The sequence below is a fragment of the Carassius carassius genome, chromosome 4 (genome assembly GCF_963082965.1).
Source record: "Carassius carassius chromosome 4, fCarCar2.1, whole genome shotgun sequence".
NCBI classification, from domain to species: domain Eukaryota; kingdom Metazoa; phylum Chordata; class Actinopteri; order Cypriniformes; family Cyprinidae; genus Carassius; species Carassius carassius.
Genome location: NC_081758.1, coordinates 37,547,719 through 37,565,217, shown reverse-complemented (window position 1 = coordinate 37,565,217; position 17,499 = coordinate 37,547,719). Strand labels below are relative to the sequence as shown.

The window sequence follows — 17,499 nt, the reverse complement described above, 5'->3', positions numbered from 1 at the left end:
TGCGAGCAGCTATCATTAGTTACATGGTATCAGTCTTATACGAAATTGTTTTCACAACAACATGATCCGCTTAAAATAATTATTAATCAGCGTAATCAAAGTAATTAATGTTACTGATTCAAAATGGTAAGCAAATGCCGTTTATCTTGTATATCTTTGTTTTGGTTTCTCCTTTTGAATGACGAATATATATTAATGATAGCTGCTGATATGGACATGTAACGCACATGTAAGTTTGCCGTTGGCTGTAGTCTGTGTGGTGGGTTTTTAGCGCAGCTTTTTGGTCCAACGCTGCCGACGTGAGGTGACAACGCTGTCGGCTTTCGATACTGCTAGCTCTTTGAAGTTGGCTTGGTGTGTACTGGCCTTTAGACTATGTTTACAAGACAACAACGTAAAACAGAAAAGTTTTTCCCTTGCATTTTTAAAAGGTTTTGTATACACAACAACGTTTTCAAAACAATTTGCATATACACATCCACGAAAACAGCCAAAAATGCTGTATTACGTATGCCAAGGCCAGTAGTTAGCGCGGTCACCTTGTTAGTAAATAGCACCTGTATTGAAGTGACGATTATATGTTGTATATGAGGTGTCTCCACTGTTGGTTGTAATACTGGTGAAGTAAATCCACACTTTGCTGAAGAAGCGTTAGAAAACTCTTGAGCAGAACCAACAGTACCATGCACTCCACTGTTGTATATGTTTGTTCGCGCTTGTCTTCAACATCGACACGTACTGCACATGTCTACATATACCCAACATGCACTCACATGCGCATGACATTACCATTTGCAAAGATTTCCGTACTGTCACTGAAATGATAAACGGTGGCATTTTCAGTTCAAAACACTTTTGCCGTGTAAACGAATTAGCAAAATGCATGAAAGTTTCCCGTTTTTGGCTGAAAACGCTGTAGTGTAAACAGCCCCCTTAGTGTCACTCCAGAGTTCACAAGAACGCACATGCGAAACTGGACTAGTTTGTATTTCAAACATCAGATAGTTAACTTATTGCATGCAACATGCTACACAACTGGTGTTAAGATTCTTTGGATCAGTGACACATATACATGCCCTACACCTGCAGAGACACACCTGTCTGACAGCAGACAGCATGTGCTTTCGATTATCTGAGGCATGCCAGGACTTTCAGCACTGCCAAAACTCTCTCTCCTTCTTCTTTCAGTCACAGAGCTACTACTACCAAAACATTAACACGCCCAACCAGAAAAGACTGTAAAACCAGTTTAACTCAGAAGTATGAAGTGCCCTTTAAACTTAGACCATATGCTGCTTATACAATGTCTCAGAATTTACACATAATTAACAGGTGTCTCAGAGGTTGACAGCACTAAGAAGAAAAAAAAAACAGATACTGCAGATGAGGTTTAAAGCATAGTATCAGACAGCTGAACATAGACAGACACACAACACCACCACCCCCTCCCGTAGCTGTCCCCACGTACTCCTGTGTCCATCATAGTCAAAATACAAAGCTCAAGCACATAGAGAGGGAAATGAACAGATTGGCGTCTACTCACAGTGGTCTAGCTGTCCCAATACCGTTGCTGGAGAGACTAAGGTGGACAAGAAAGTGCATGGAATACAGTTTTCACAAAAGTGCCAAATTATTAAAAAAAGAAGCCAGCCGGTGGAAATCCTCTAGGGGTTCCTTTCTTTTCTCTTACTGTCTTTCTTTTTTTCTCTCCCTCTCTTCTCAGTCAGCCAGGCAGTGCGGCGCACGGACACACACACACACTCACGCACGCACTGTCATACACACCTCCCCAACGCACACACACTCGCTCCGATTCTCTTCCTATCGCCGCTGTCGTTTCCCTCGTTCTCCCTCTCTCATTATGTCGCTCTGCTCCTCCCTTCCCTTTTTCTATATTCTTTTCTTTCTGCTTTTCGCATTTGCCGTCTGCTTTGCCTTATAGCCCCCACCCTCCCTCTCTCTTGTTCCCTTGCTCAATCACTCCCTCCCTTCATTTTCCTCTTCCCCCTCCTCTTTTCTGTGTGTGCAGAGTGAGAGAGGCCATTATCTGAGCCACACTGGGCACGTACGATGGAATGGTGGAGCGTGCAGGAAATACAGCCGCTGCAAAACGTAGAGAGAGCACAAGTGGCAGACTGGCTGACTATTGCGCTAAATAAAGGACTGTATGGACACAGATCTATGGCTTATGTGACAGCAGAGATGCATGCAAAACCAAATTGAGCAGCTATTTGTTATTGTAGAGGTGTTTTGTTTTTGTTTTAGTTGATTGGTCTGAGCTGTGAATTCTGAGAGGCTCCATAAGATGGAGGCTGCACCAGTTAAATACAGACATTCACTCAAACAGTAAATGGCAGCTGCTGTGTGATGATGACTGAGAATAACAAAAAAAAAAACAAGAAAGGGAAATTGCTGGATAGGATGTATTTATTCCTGTCATGATAGTGCTGTCCTTGATGGTTCACCGTTTATTTGAACCCTTTATTGCTGCTTTACCCTGCAAAACATCGCTGATTTCGAAAAGATGATAGCTGGCAGAAGATGCTTACAGACATAACATATACAAGTGATGCTGCCTAACCAAAACATGAAAGATTGTGGTGAAAACAAATGTGTAAAAATGGCAGTCATCTACAACATACGAAGCATATACATGGTTGCTCTTATAGACACCGCAGATATAAGAGTCAAGCAGCAGCAAAAGACTCTCGAAGCTGAGGAACACAGGATATGAGGGGGAAAGCAAAGCGACTGTCAGAAGCAACCACATCCACAGGTTAACGGGAACCGTAGAGACATAGGAAGCACAAAGTTTTGAGGGAAAAGGCAACAAACAACACAACACACATGCGTTTATGCTTAATTTTGCTGCTGGTTATCTAGTTTGACCTGTCGATGGTGTTTGTTCTGTTCAGAAGCGAGGAAGGGCGACAAGGTGCTTTTGCAGCGATACAGAAGAGGTGATGTTCGCGTAAGGGAGTCCAGGGTAGGTAAGAGCAAAATATAGAGAGTGAGTGTTCGATGTGAAGGACGGATTTGCTATCAGTCTCGCAGTGTTAACCGTATTCTTCTTCCCTTTTCTGAGCCACTCTTGCGCTTTCTTTCCTGCCTAAACACTTTGTTTCATTCCAACCCATCTCTGCAAACTCCGAAGCTTCTCAGCTGGGTCTCTCACGCTCGCTCTTTTGCTGGCATCTTTTCTATCTCTACCTCTCCCTTTTCTCCAAGAGCTTATTTTTGTACTTGTTCTGTTCAGTAGAGGAGAAAAACATGGCAACTGTCTTTGATAGTCGCTGGAAAGCCCTTCGGTACAATCGCTTTTGCAATACGAGGATGCAATCACAGAATGCATAACCCGCAATTTGTATTAACCCGCATAACCTCTTGCCATGTTCGTGACTCTCTCGTGTTGTCATCTTTCCTTCTGATCAAAGTCTTTCTCTGCCGCTCACTCTTTCTGTTGAGTCCTGCCAGTTGGATCGCCACTGTCAACACAGTGAAGGCGAGGCAACCCCACGGACAAACACACAGACCCAAAGCTCGAGAGGAGAGGTAAAGTGCACTGTCACCAGCGGAGGAGAAGCGAGTGAATGAGAGAGAGGGAGAATGGAGAGCAGGAACCTTCATGACGTCGCAGTTGCATCACCACAATCATACGATGCTCATTCGGAAAAAGAGGGCTGGGCAGATGTGTCATAACACATAATGTAGATGTGCTTCCCCTCACACACAAAGGCGCTCTCATTCACTCGCCCATCTAAGCATAGTCCCTCGTTCCTTTCAGCATGATGCAGCAGTTATTTTGCCCTGTAGTTATCTCACCCTTCCTGTTGAAAGTTACAGCGCATCAATACTTAGCGCTAAAAAAATATGCAGCAATGCAGAGCTGACATAACAACGATTACATTGCAACATTTTTACCGGCGTTCTTATTGCTCTGGGTGTCTACTGGATTTTATTTAACATATGAACAATTGAATGCCACTTGTTAATACTGATGAATAATGTACATGCTCAAGTGACCAGACACAAAAAAAGGGAGAGTTCACCCAAAATTGAAAATTCTGTCAACATTTACTCAAGACTTTCTTGTTTTGGTCAAACAGCATTGGACTCCATTGACTTTCAATGTATGAAAAAAAGTGGAAATGTGAAAATTCATACAGATTTGGAACAACATGAGTAAAAAAAGAATTTTCCTTTTAGGTTGAGCTGTCCCTTTAAGTAACTTTCTTCTCACTTCAGTGAGATACGTGACATGGTTTGCTAATATTGAAAGACAAAAATGATACCTACCTGGCCCATATAATCAGCTCTTCCAAACATAGAGGAAAATCTTGATTCTTTAAAAGCATATGCAAGGGACATTTGCTTCTACATTACAGTAAATGCCAAGAGATGTCTTATGTCATTTAAAAAAAATGAGAAATCTTAACCAAGTGAGCTACTAACATCCACAGTGTCACAAGACACCAGATCACTGATCCAAAAACACAGGGGATGTGAAACTCTATAGGTCTCAGAAAGATTGTGGTATTATACGGAAAGATTTAGCATTTCACTGAAACCTAAAGGTTATCACTATGCTCTATGTCATTACTCATTAGACAAGTCTTGTCTGCATCTCGAACCAACCTAAAAATACTAGACGTGCAAGGTCACACTTGAGATATATATATACTATACAGGAACTGAAAGTGAAATTTGATTTTAAACAAAGCAACTTGTTGTGGCAGTTCCCTTGTAACAACTATGGGTAGATATTGTTTTTGAAGGCACAGCATTCACTGAGTTTGACTGGGACTGATATATTGATTTATTGGCCAGACTGATCCTGAAAATATTGACCAGTAACATTCACATTCAATTTAAAAGTCCACTACAAGTTAACAATAATTTATCTTTTTAAGATGTTATGAAATTGATGTTGATGTTAAGGAAACTATACCAGGCTGATTTTTGCAAATATGCTATATCTAGCTTTGTCTAGTATGTATACACATAAATTGGATTACATTTACCACACACCACCTCTATTTACCCCTTCAAGTATGCAGTTATACACTGTGTGTACTTGACTGTAGCTTGGCTGTGCAAACACCCTGTTGTTTAGATGTCATTACTGGCATCAGCTGTAAAAAAAAAAAAAAAAAACAAAACCTGAATGGGTCAAAACTAAAAGTGATCTTCAGCAGGTCTTGATTTCCATTGTCATATCTTTGGAAAACAGTACAAATATTTAACCAATGATTTCCTGACGAACAATATCTAAACAATACTCATGTTGGATTAAGAACTCTCAGTTTTACACTCTTTATTCTCAGATTTGAGAAGTTTTCAGAAAAACGATGTCTGGCAGCGTAGTGGTTATGCCATTTGATGATGTCTTTTGACTCATCTGTTGCTAATCTCAGCTCACAATCACATAGAGAGAGAGAGAGAGAAAAACTCAAACCCCCACCTACACAAACCACCTACAGAGAAACAGAAACTCGTAGGAAACACGCTAATGTTTCTGTGAAATAACTTATGGAACATGTGAGGTTGAATATATTATTTAAATATACAGTAAATATTATTGATTCTAAGAACTGCATTTTAAGTAAACCATATATATCCACAGGAAAAAAACAATATAATAGAATAAAGAAAAATACCATTTACATACACATATACACATATATATATTTTTTTTTTTTTGGCATGTAAAAGCCTAGTATTCTATAAGAAAATCGTAGCATTGACAAGAATTAAAGAAAAAAGACAACTTTACGTTAAAACACAGCTGTTTTTTAGTCTATTACAACAAGTCCATTCACACTCCTTCTCTCTCTCTCTCTCTCTCTCTCTCTCCCACACACATACACATAAACACACACACAAACACACACACACACACACCCACACACACACACACACACACACACACACACACACCCACACACACACTTTCATTCTTTGTATTTGTTTACTAGACTTGTCCCTTCAGGCCAGAAACGAAACACTTTCTCAAACACAGATAAAACATACGTGCACTTAACTAGGGGCCCAATGAGAGGCTAAACCACGGAAGAGTTTCAAGCATGCTTTCTAAGAAACGTATACAACTGCGTGCGAGGGCACACGCACACACTCAAAAAAACACATGCAGAGCGTGTGTACACGCGAATGCAATTAAGCTTAGGGTCACTGAAGGCATAAGGTCTGGGGCAGATTATGAATGGTACAGACAGTCATTGAGCAGCTTCTGTTTCTCTTAACTTACCTTTCCATTTTTTCCCATCTTCTCTGTAATTCCCGTGTCTCTATTTTTGTAATTCCCTTTCTTTATTTCTGTCTATTGTTCTCTGACCCCCCACATCCCTCCATCCCAACCTTGTCCTCTTCTTTTTTCTGTGTGCACCTTATTTATGGTGTCCCCTGACTGGATGCTTCTTTCTTTAGGGCAAGGTGGGTGGGTTTTGTGAGGTGTTAGATGTCAAATGTAAATATCAATGTGTGTATGTAATAATTTGTCCTGCCTGACACATGGCACATGCAAGTCAGCATGCACAACTCAGCTGTGAGACCCCTTAGTCCACAAATACTCACAAAGGGAAAGGGAGAGACAGACAGAGAGAGAGAGAAAGAAAGAGAGGGAGAGTGAGGGGGAAGCAAAGCAGAAAATACATAAGGATAGAGGGGGAAGGGAAGGGAGGAGCGACCCTCATCACTCAATGAGATGGTGGGACAGGAGGAGGTATGAGACGGAGGAATAACAGCCTAAAGAGTGGTCTATGTGCAAGAAGTTTTGGAGGAGAAGGGAAAAAAAACGAGGTGAAATTTGATGAGGGGGATACAAGAGAGAGGAAAGCAGAAAATAGCAGACTGGTAAAGAGACGAAGGCTTGAAAGAGAAGAAGGGCAAAGAGAACTGAAAGACAATCGTGTTGAAGGAGACAAAGATAGATGGAGATAGACATCATGCAGATCTTTTTCAAAATGGGGAGACATCTGATCCATAACCCACTCTAGGTTGGCTATATACTCTCATATGGCTAACCAAATAATCCTTAAAACAATATGATGTAAAAACCTCAAATCAATCTATGTCGGGCAAAAATCTGCCACTAATAAACCAAAAGACCTTATTCTGTTCAACATCTATGACAAAAGAAGCAGCAAGAGAGAGACAGAATACTCTCTCCAGTTCTGCACAGTGGCTGGTTGCCAGCCTGGTTTCTCTCAGGAGTAAGGCTAAGATTAGCTCCCAATATGTCCAAGTCAGGCATAGCTGCTATTAAAGGGCCAGGGTCTCGTTGAAAATGGTACAAAGTACACTGCAGCACTGCATGCACTGTTTTGTCTCAGCCTCTCTTTCACGTACAGTTGCAATACAATGAGCACAAATGCCTTCCAGCCAGTCCCCCTTTCATGCATGTACAGTCAAAGTTAGATAGAGATGTATACACATGCACTACCATTCAAAAGTGTGGGGTCAGTAAGATAAAAAATTAATTAATAAATAAAATAAATAATAATAATATATAAGAAATTCATACACTAAGAAAACTGAGAACTCTTATTCAGCAAGGATGCATTAAATTGATCAATAAGAACAGTACAGATATTTACATGGTTAACAAATTTTTTTTTTTTAATAAGTGTTCAAAGAATCCTGGAAAAATGCATCATGGTTTCCACTACAATATTAGGCTTTCAACATTGATAATAATGAATGTTTTTTGAGCGGCCAATCAGCATATTAAAATGATTTCTGAAGGATCATGTGACACTGATGACTGGAGTAATGATGCTGAAAATTCATCTTTGCATCACAGAAATAATTACATTTTAAAATATGTTAAAATAGAAAATGTCTGTTTTAAATTGTAATAATATTTCACAATATTACTGTTTTCAATGTATTTTTGATCAAATAAATGCAGCCTTGGTGAGCAAAAGTCCTCTTTCAAAAACATTTAAAAAAAACTTACCTATCCCGACAGATGTGTGCATATATGTATATATTTTATGTACATATACATAATATATTTATATATCAGAGGTTGAAATTACAAATCACTTGGGATCAGGGGTAAGATGAACAGAGAGAGATAACACACCATTATTGAGCTAGTTTTCAGCTGACGTGCCACAGTACATCCTGTCCATTCATTTTTCATTAACTGCAGTAGTGCTGTCATCCATTCCACAGGAGATGCAAAGCCACAAGCCAAAGTGAAGGGCAAATATGTGAATCCATGTGAAATTGGCTTTAACAAACAACAGATTTGGATGCACTGGGTTCAAACACCCTGACAAGAGACAGTATTGTAGTTTAAATGTATTAGGCCTCCAAGCAATGGTCCCAAGATACTTCTCATCTAACATATTATTTGTCTGCCACTAGAGTCACCAAACTAATGACTGTTTTCAAACAGGTTTTCCAAAACACTCTATCTATCTGTCACTGGTAAGAAGAACAGATCCCAAATTCACACCATTGGTTGGAGTCAGTGTTGCTTTGTTGAGATGGCTGTGATGTACCAATTTTTTTAACTACCTCAGTCACAGTTTTTACACTTTTTAGGGTGTAAGACTTAATTATAGCTGTCTATTATAGCTGTATTATAGTATCAAATATTTAACATCAAATGAGACCACTTCAACTACCCAAGTTACACTGGTTATTGCATTATCTTAAAAGCATCTTTACACAACTGCAAGTTTTCAGTGCATTCATGATGGTTCAGCACATGATGGTTCAGAATCTGCAAGCATTAATCGTAGCTGTATTCATTTTTCAGCCTCCTGACATTGATCAAAGCTGGATAGCTGAAGCTGTCACATTTAAGAATTGTTTGAACATGTTTAACATGCTTTGTGAAGAATCCTGCATGCGCTTAATATAAAAACCTCACACATCTGCTCTTTCTACACGCACACACACACACACACACACACACACACACCCACCCCACCCTCCCCCACCACAAAGCTCTACTTGACATTTAAAAAAGCAAAACAGGATGCATGGTCTGCTGAAGTGTGTCATTTATTTGGAAGTTTAATTATTTTCTGATAAACCAGATTAATATGTAGAGACAATTATGAGTATTGTTGGCTGATACCCTGAAAGTGTACCAGTAACAAAACACTACTGTTTGTTTGCACGTCCCAACTTGGCACAACAGCCAATTGAGAATGGCAAAAGGGGATTGTTTGGGAAACTGGTTATTCCAGCATGTTTGGTGACACTTTAAAAAGTGTAATGATGTTACAATTTCATAATGATTCTGTTTTTGATTTCCTGACTGTTTTTTTTTTAATGTAGACTATATTTCTTGTTGTTATATTGCATGATAAACTATCTGTACTTCTAAACAAACTAAAGGGCCAATTTAACTTTCACTGGCTGAGGTCCAACTGAATTGGCTAACCGTTAATTAAAATCACTACCTTGAAAAAATCATTGCATCTTTAAACCAAAACAAATTTCCAAGAACATGTGCTGCTTACCAAATATTAGTAGACCAAAGAAGTTTTAATTGAATGTACAATCTACATGTTTGTTATATAATAAGATTTTATTATATAACTAACTTATAACTTACAACACAAGCATACTGATTATCCCAAATCAAAAACATCAAAACAATGAAACGGTTTAAACAATTTGTTTAACTCAACAAAAAAGGTTTTTGCACAGTTAAGCATAGCTATACAACAAAATGATTAACAGTAAATAAAAACAAATGGTTATTACAATCAATTTAGTCAAATGAATCATGCATTCCCGTTACTCTAAACCCAGTTATTCTAAACCCAGTCCCAGTATGTGCTACTAAAATGGTGGTATATTTTGCTACAAAATCATTTCAGTTCACTTGCTAGGCTTTGGAATGTTTGGTTGGATGGATTGACAGGGAAAAAACAGACCTAATTTTACGCAAACTTTGTTTTGTTTTGAGTATAGCTTGTGTGTGTGTGTGTTTTCAGGAAACTTGTCATGTGGCAGGAGATAACAATGCATCAGCTAATTAAAATAGTTTACAGCCATTCCATTTTTAACAACCTGTTTTCTCATAAGTGAACTTCGGTATCGGTTAACTCATAGTGACATCTGTAGAAAACAACCGGTTTATTTTGTAGCGAATTACATTGTGAGCCTAATTTCATGTGAACGATTAAAGGAAAACGAGTGGCTTCCTGCCTTTCGCATTACCTTTAAACGCTCACACTCACATATAATTTCCCCTCACAAGCACACATTCACATGCATACACACAAATACTGCATCACGTGAGTTGCCTCATGGGCGGATCTGAACTATAATTACAGCCGTGATGTCATCTGCCACTCACTGTTACCACAAAATCTAGGTTACCGTTAACCCTTTCCCGTCATGCCAGGGGATTCCGCACACCTCGAAACTAACCATTACTACAGACTTTCCATGAACTCTTTAATGTGGTGCTGCCTCCCATGCAACTTTCGGTACCTATTAAATGAATAAACTGGGGTGATTATATACATTTACCCCACAGATTATCCCCACAACAGTACATTACGTCAATCAGAAGACAAGCCAAAAGGAAAGAAACCCTACACAGAAACATCATCTCTTCAAGAAGCCTTGAATGTTCTTCATGTTCACGGGTTGGGTTTGAAGTACCGGTTAACAATTTCTGGGTAGTGCTGAGTAATTACATAACAACACAACTTAACATCACCGCATGCGTTGCATCACAGCAAACTGCCTAACAAAGCTTGACAATGCCAATCCACAATCATCCAAATCCAAAGTATTTTGAGAGCAAATGAGTATGTGATGCAAGCCATCTCAATTTGTGGCCGAGCGACAACGAAGTGTGACGGATGAGGGGCACAATGGCCAACTGGTAAGCCGCAAACAAAATTTTGAGACAATCCTTTAAGGCAAGCAAGATTTTGCTGTATTTTAACCAAATGTGTCTGAGTGAGTTTATGTAAGACTTGTGAGTGTGTGTAGGTGTACGGAACTTAGTGACGAAGCATTTGATCATACAAGCCAAAATAGCCAGTTAGAAATGAACTGGCATAGATTATACATTCTAGATTCAAGATAAACTTCAACAGTTCCTTCTGCCTGATGCTAAAGCTAAACCCACCGTGGTGTGGTGAGAGCGCAAAGAGGAGCGCTGACACCGCCGGTGTTGTTGAGACTGTCTGCTTGATTTTACAGCAGTTGCACCAATCACAATTACTCCTATGTGTGATTCAGCATATTCACTGAGGGTAATTTGCCGCTAACTCACACCTAAAGCACTCAAGTCCTGTCGAGTCTCTCCAACTCTGACACTACGTTACTCTAAGTCCATAAACACTCAGCCATGTGCTCGCTCACATGGACACACAAATACCAGTGGCGTCACCACGCATGCGTGCACTTATGTGACCCACTAAATTTTACTCCATTTACCTCAGATGACTCGAAACTTTGACAGTCCTGCTCACCACTCTTTTCTCTGTTGCCAAGCTTGACACAGAGTGCAGAGAAAAAAGAAGACAGACAGACTGACAGACTGAGCGAGATAGAGCCAAATAGAAAGTGAGAGAGAGAAAGAGAGAGAGAGAGGCCAACTCCTCCTCCTGTCTTCTCTCTCTTTGCCAGGCGAAGCTCACGCCTACATTTCTTCCAATAAGCGCAGAGCCCGGGTCTCTTTAAACAGAGGCCTTGTCCACACGACTGTCTTCTTGCCCCGCTCAAGAATCAACACTAAAGCACATTCTTGCGTAACGCACCTTGGCATAGTACTAGGATCAGAAATGGAGGCCATAAACATAGAGTTGCACCTGCAACACACAGGTGGATGCCTGAATGCAGCTGTTGCTTCAAACCGAAGCAGTCGCACTGCATCTGGGCATGCATTGGGCCTGTTGAGTCATGCAAAAAGCACAAATCATCAACTGCAGCTCAAAACATTGTACCATTTCTGATTCAAACCCAAGAGGAAAACATCAGACAAGTATAGGAATATCAAAAACAGTTGACATTTGCTGTAAGAAGATACACACAGAAGAGACACAGCTGGCCAAGGTTTATTTAGCTCACCTCTTTAGCCAGGTTTGGGATTATGGACTGGGTTTTCACGTCTTCAAAATATTCCACCTTCCCAGATAATCATGGAAAAAGAAAGGAAGAAAACAGATTGAGAATTGTCAATGACATGAACACTGACAATAAAAACAAGAACATCATAATCATCCAAACCTTCCAACCCATTATAACTAGGAAAAAAAAAACTATCTTGTCATAAGTCATCAGTCAGAAAGGTTTAAATTATGACTGGGCTCATTCACATGCACAAAACAGAACATTTTGAGTAGAGGATCAACTTCTGTCCTTCATATTGATACAAAACATATGATATAAAACATTTGTATGGCATAAAGAGACATTTAAATTTAAGCTAATGCCAGCTAGTTATTTTTTACCCCAGTTTTTCTATAAACCGGTGCTTTTCAGTCTACCCCCCCACCCTCCCCATCTGTCATTACTGTCTGTCATTTTTCCCTGTGCTAATAAATATTTACCTACTCAGCTTCGCTGCCTTCGTGTGTTGCTCTTCGGTAGCGAGAGGTATCCCCATCAGAAGACCCAAACCATACGCTCTGTGTCCCCCCCACTTCTCTCTCGCTCTGTCTTTCTTTATCTTTCTTTTCTTGTCCCTCTCTCTTTCTGGTCTCTGTCCATTCAGGAAGCCATCTTGTGTTCTTAATCCTGTTTTACATTAGCTCTCATACGCTCTTTCGTTCTCGCCCTCCCTGTCTCTCTCTCTCTCTCACTTCCTCCAATTCATGGCACATACACACATGAGCATTTTTTTTAAAAGGCAGTGTGATTGCTATCACTGCTGCACTATAGCCCCCCCTCTCTTTCTTTTTGCTCTACCCCCCTTCCCCCGTCCAAATAAAAAAGCTAACAGAATATGTGATGTGAATACCCCCCCCGCCTCTTTTCCGACCTACACACACCACACTCACTAATGCGACGTCACACCAACGATAGCTCACAAAGAGTGGCCATCAGCCAATCGGAGTTGAGCACGGGCACTGCTGCTAGGGTGAAACAGACAAGAGGAGAGAAAGAATGAGTGAGAGACACAGACATAGAGAGCATGAGGGCGGGATGTGTTGGATAAAGAAAGAAAAGGGGGCGCGTGCTATGAACAAAGCATGTGTATGTGTATCTGTGCGGTTCAGACTGGGGGGAAGGGTTTCTCTCTTGCGCGCTGTGGCTGTCAATTATCTAACCCGGCTAGCCTTCCTTAAACAATGGCTCTGGAATGTGGTATCACTGAAGACCATCTGTGTCTCGGCTGCCTGCAACAACTGGACTGGACTGTGCACGTGCATGTGCACGCCGTGTCTTTGGTACCAAGACGCAGTTGAACAATGTCACTGACAGAGAAACACACATAACCAATCCTCTTTCTCCAGCCAGTGACACACGAACAGCTGGAGTCAGTTGTTTGAAAACACACAAGCATTTTTCCATTCAGCCAACCAAAAAAAGTTGCCCTATAGTTACTATACCATTTTACATTTGTTCAATCTTACACGCAACTGGCATCGCAAATGCTAGTCGAATCTCAGATGTTTTAAATGCTCAGGATTGACCGACTGTGTGAAGCATGTGTGCATGCCTAAAATACCACTATAAGTGCTTAGATTTCAATCTAGGTCATACATGGTGAACTACAACCTCTGCTGGCCAGACCTACAAATGCCTGCTAGATGGAAATGCAAGGCTATTTCTAGTACAACAAAACTGATGTCGAAATCATCCATGAGGGTTAGCAGCATACGTGCTTTCCATTCATAAAGAAAACAGCAACTGCGATTGACATGAAAACGGCACACTGATTCAACAAAATTGTAAATGTCAAAAACTAATCAACATTTCATTGCATTTAATTTTATTGCATAATCCTCCTAAATTTTCCCTTAGTCAGAACGTAACCAGGAGCGAGGCTGATGGAAGAGGCACGTGGAGGATGAGAGTGGAGGGAAGCGTGCACTCAAGCTTTCGAAGAGCTAGCGGACGTTTGGTGACACAGCAGTTGTGATGAGAGTTGATTACGCAGCGTGGGAGTTCCAAGAACATCGTGTTCGTACGTGTATGCATCTGCATAAAGGCTTGCCGTAACCACGGGCTAGGGAAGGCTGTGACGCTATGGCATATTTCGGTTCAACATATCTTTTTTTATGCTTCTAGCATCATAAGAAATAATTTTGTTGTGCACAATGGAATCGGCAAAGTGCGTTCCACTGACTGGGTTGCGATGCAAATGCATTCGGAAAGATTGCCGCCTTCCTGATGTTGTCTCATCTGTTTGCTTTGATACTTGCTGAATCACCTGGTTTGTCACGAGAGTCAAAGTGCGTAAGTGGTCATTAATCTCCTTCCACGGCACTCTTGCAACAGGCCAGGTGATTCAGGCTGTATCAAAGCAAATCCCCTCGAGGCTGTCTGAAATCCTACCTGTGACCCCACAACCCACTTTCACACGCACACACATACACACGCGCTCACACAGAGTTCTCGTGGTAAGAGGAGTGAAACTGCAGAAACATTGTTAAGGCTTTATTGTGAAATAATTGCAAAGGTCTGTGTGTGTTTGTGTGTGTGTGTGTGTGTGCACGCGTTTCTGCGTGAGTTTAAATGAGAGTTAAGACATTGTTGTAATAACAGAAGGATTAACAATCCTAATTAACTCTCTCCTCCCCCTTTTCTCGAACAATAGCCAGCCCAAATTGAACTAATCCACATAGAGTTTCTAAGACCTTGCTCTAATACACAACCTAACTCAAACCCCCTCACCCCCCACACACATACCTCCATTCACACTCAAACTCTGGTCTGGTACTGCACTTTAATTACAAGTTTTTAATGTAACCACATGTTATGTTATCAGATCAAAATCAAATCTCATAAAACCAAGAATTGTTTGGGTCATATTCCACCCCAAACTAATAAAATATAGATAAATATTATGATATATACATTACTATAATCAGAACATAAGAATAATTTTTCTTTAATATTTAGCTTATATATTAGAGTTGTGCCGTTAGACGATAGTATCGTGTATCGACGATAGTCAGAGATATCGACATAAGCAGATTTCTCTGTCGATAATCAGGACGATATTAGGCTCATTTTCCTATTAATGTATTAGATTATAATAATAATAACTATTATTTTTATTAGGCTGCTTATTAAAATAAAACTGCCCAGCTATTTCATTTCAGCATTGATTTCACACACACACACACAGCGCGTGTGAGCGCAGGAGGATTAGAGCCTGTAGTCACTGAAACTGTCTGCCTCGACTCTGATAACTCGTTAAATCCATGAAATGAAAGAGATAGAAAACGAGGAGTTGGTGTCCCACACATTTAATGGCTGCTACACGACAACACGCTCTTCTCATACATGACAGATTAACTCTTTCTTGGCGTTACAAATAAAGTAAAGACAAAATATTAACAAGGCGGCAGAACGAACTGATCATCCATAGTAGTTCTCACGTAGACCTTCTATTAGACTTATCACTTATAACACTCACTATGTGGTGATGACGTAGAAGGACTACGTGAGAACCACTATGGATAAGTTTGCTCTGCAGCCTTGTTATTATTTTCATGCACACCGTACTATAATGTGATGCATGCAAAATACAGAGTTTTGGCCGTTACTAAGTCACCATCCACAAACAGACGTACATCGTCTGCAGATATAAGGTGTTTCATTGCACTTTAACAAGTAATCTGAACGGCCTATATATGTGCAATATTTTAAACGAGCCCTCACTGAGTTTAATGCCACAGTTATGTTAGAATGCATCTCATTCTTGTTTCTGTTGTGGTGCATCGAGCTCGTCATGAGGCGCGCGGTCCGGAGCGCTGTATGACTGATGCATCAGTTCAATTCAATTTTACTCCAAATATATGAACTTACTTGTTTTAAATACTTTATATTTAACTTGTTCGTTTATGCCCAATATTAGTGTTAAACTGTTGGACTTTAAATGAAATCTAATATTGATTTTCACCGTTGACTGATTATGCAGAACATTTAGACTGATAACTTCCGCACACAGATGCGGCAAATTGTCACAGGACGCACGATATGACAGTTGTGTCCGACTATATATATGAACGTAGCGGTTTTAAATACAGTATTTTTATATTTAACATTAGTTTATCAGTATGTTCTAAAGTATATTTTTTCAATAATTGCTGATTCCATAGGCTCTCTCACGCACCTGCACGGTTTAAAACACAAGAACAAAGAGTCTCTCTCTTGCTCCACCCATGCATGATAAGATCGTGTATTGTCGATCTCACGGGCTGACGATATGACGATTTGAAAAATGACCATATCGCCCAACACTATTATATATATATATATAGAGAGAGAGAGAGAGAGAGTGCAATACCTGATAAAAAAATAAAAATAAAATAAATTTAAATTACATTTTAAAATATATAATTTGTGTGTGTGTGTTTATCGTAAAGCAGTTACATTATCAAACCTATGTTGGTAATATTTGTTTTTAATATATTTATGTGTATTTTAGCTAGAAAATTATGTATATTTTAGCTTTTTCCACTGTAATACTGCAACGTACTCACTGCAATGCAGAAAGCTAAAATAATTATAAGAGCATAATGAAAATTACATAAAAAAAATACAACTTACCCAATTATTGTAGTAATGTTACATATTACTTCATGAATGAATACCCTTATACCAGTTTCTATTTATTTGTTTACTGAGAAAAAAAGTCTGCATGATACCATGTCGGTATAACATCTATACCAGCCTTTCTCAAAGTGGGTGCCGCCAAAAAATTACGTAGGCTAAAAAATAAATAAATAAAAAATCTGACATTTCATATAGAAAATATATTTGAATTTAAATCAAAATACATTCTTCTTTTTTTTAACCCTTTCGCACGTACAATCACACATTCACACATGTGATTAGAACGGTCAGTGCATCACGTGATCAACTGCTAAATTCAAATGTGCTTTCGCGTTGGCTGGCACTGAGCCAGAGACAGGCGCGCTCAGAGCTGTCATATATCACAACTTTTCAGTGTTTTCAGCCACATAATGTTTATTTTAGGTTTCAGACATATAAGTACTAAAAAAATACATTTAGAGTTTGTAAAATACACACTGATGTCAAAGGAAGAGGCAATAATAATCATTTCCATTATAATTAGTTTTATTCATATCAGATACACATTGTGTAAGTAACTTTAAAGTTTACTCTATTCTTCTCCCAATTCACCTGCCACTTACTTTATGTATTTTGGGAGAAGTGGATGAATTCACGTCTTGTAAATCCAACAGATCGGATTCTCTGAACTCTGCGGCGCCCATCGTGCATACAGCTCAACTAACGCGATCGTTATAAAGGTGTTTAAACGACAAAACACTTCCACTTGCATATATTTGACAA

At 39.6% G+C, this 17,499-nt stretch overlaps 1 protein-coding gene across 6 annotated transcripts in view; it reads right to left on the bottom strand.

The window, feature by feature from the left end:
- tet3 (tet methylcytosine dioxygenase 3) overlaps nucleotides 1-17,499 on the bottom strand; it is a 53,689-nt gene that overhangs the window by 18,003 nt on the left and 18,187 nt on the right. For 2 of the 6 annotated variants that reach the window (XM_059548701.1, XM_059548702.1), the window contains exon 3: nucleotides 12,076-12,132. In XM_059548701.1, the coding sequence (XP_059404684.1) occupies nucleotides 12,076-12,132 (57 nt within the window). Of the gene's footprint in view, nucleotides 1-1,543; nucleotides 2,371-2,889; nucleotides 3,765-12,075; nucleotides 12,133-12,557; nucleotides 12,906-17,499 lie in introns of those variants that run through there. The other 4 variants (XM_059548703.1, XM_059548705.1, XM_059548706.1 and 1 more) reach the window with 4 other exon arrangements.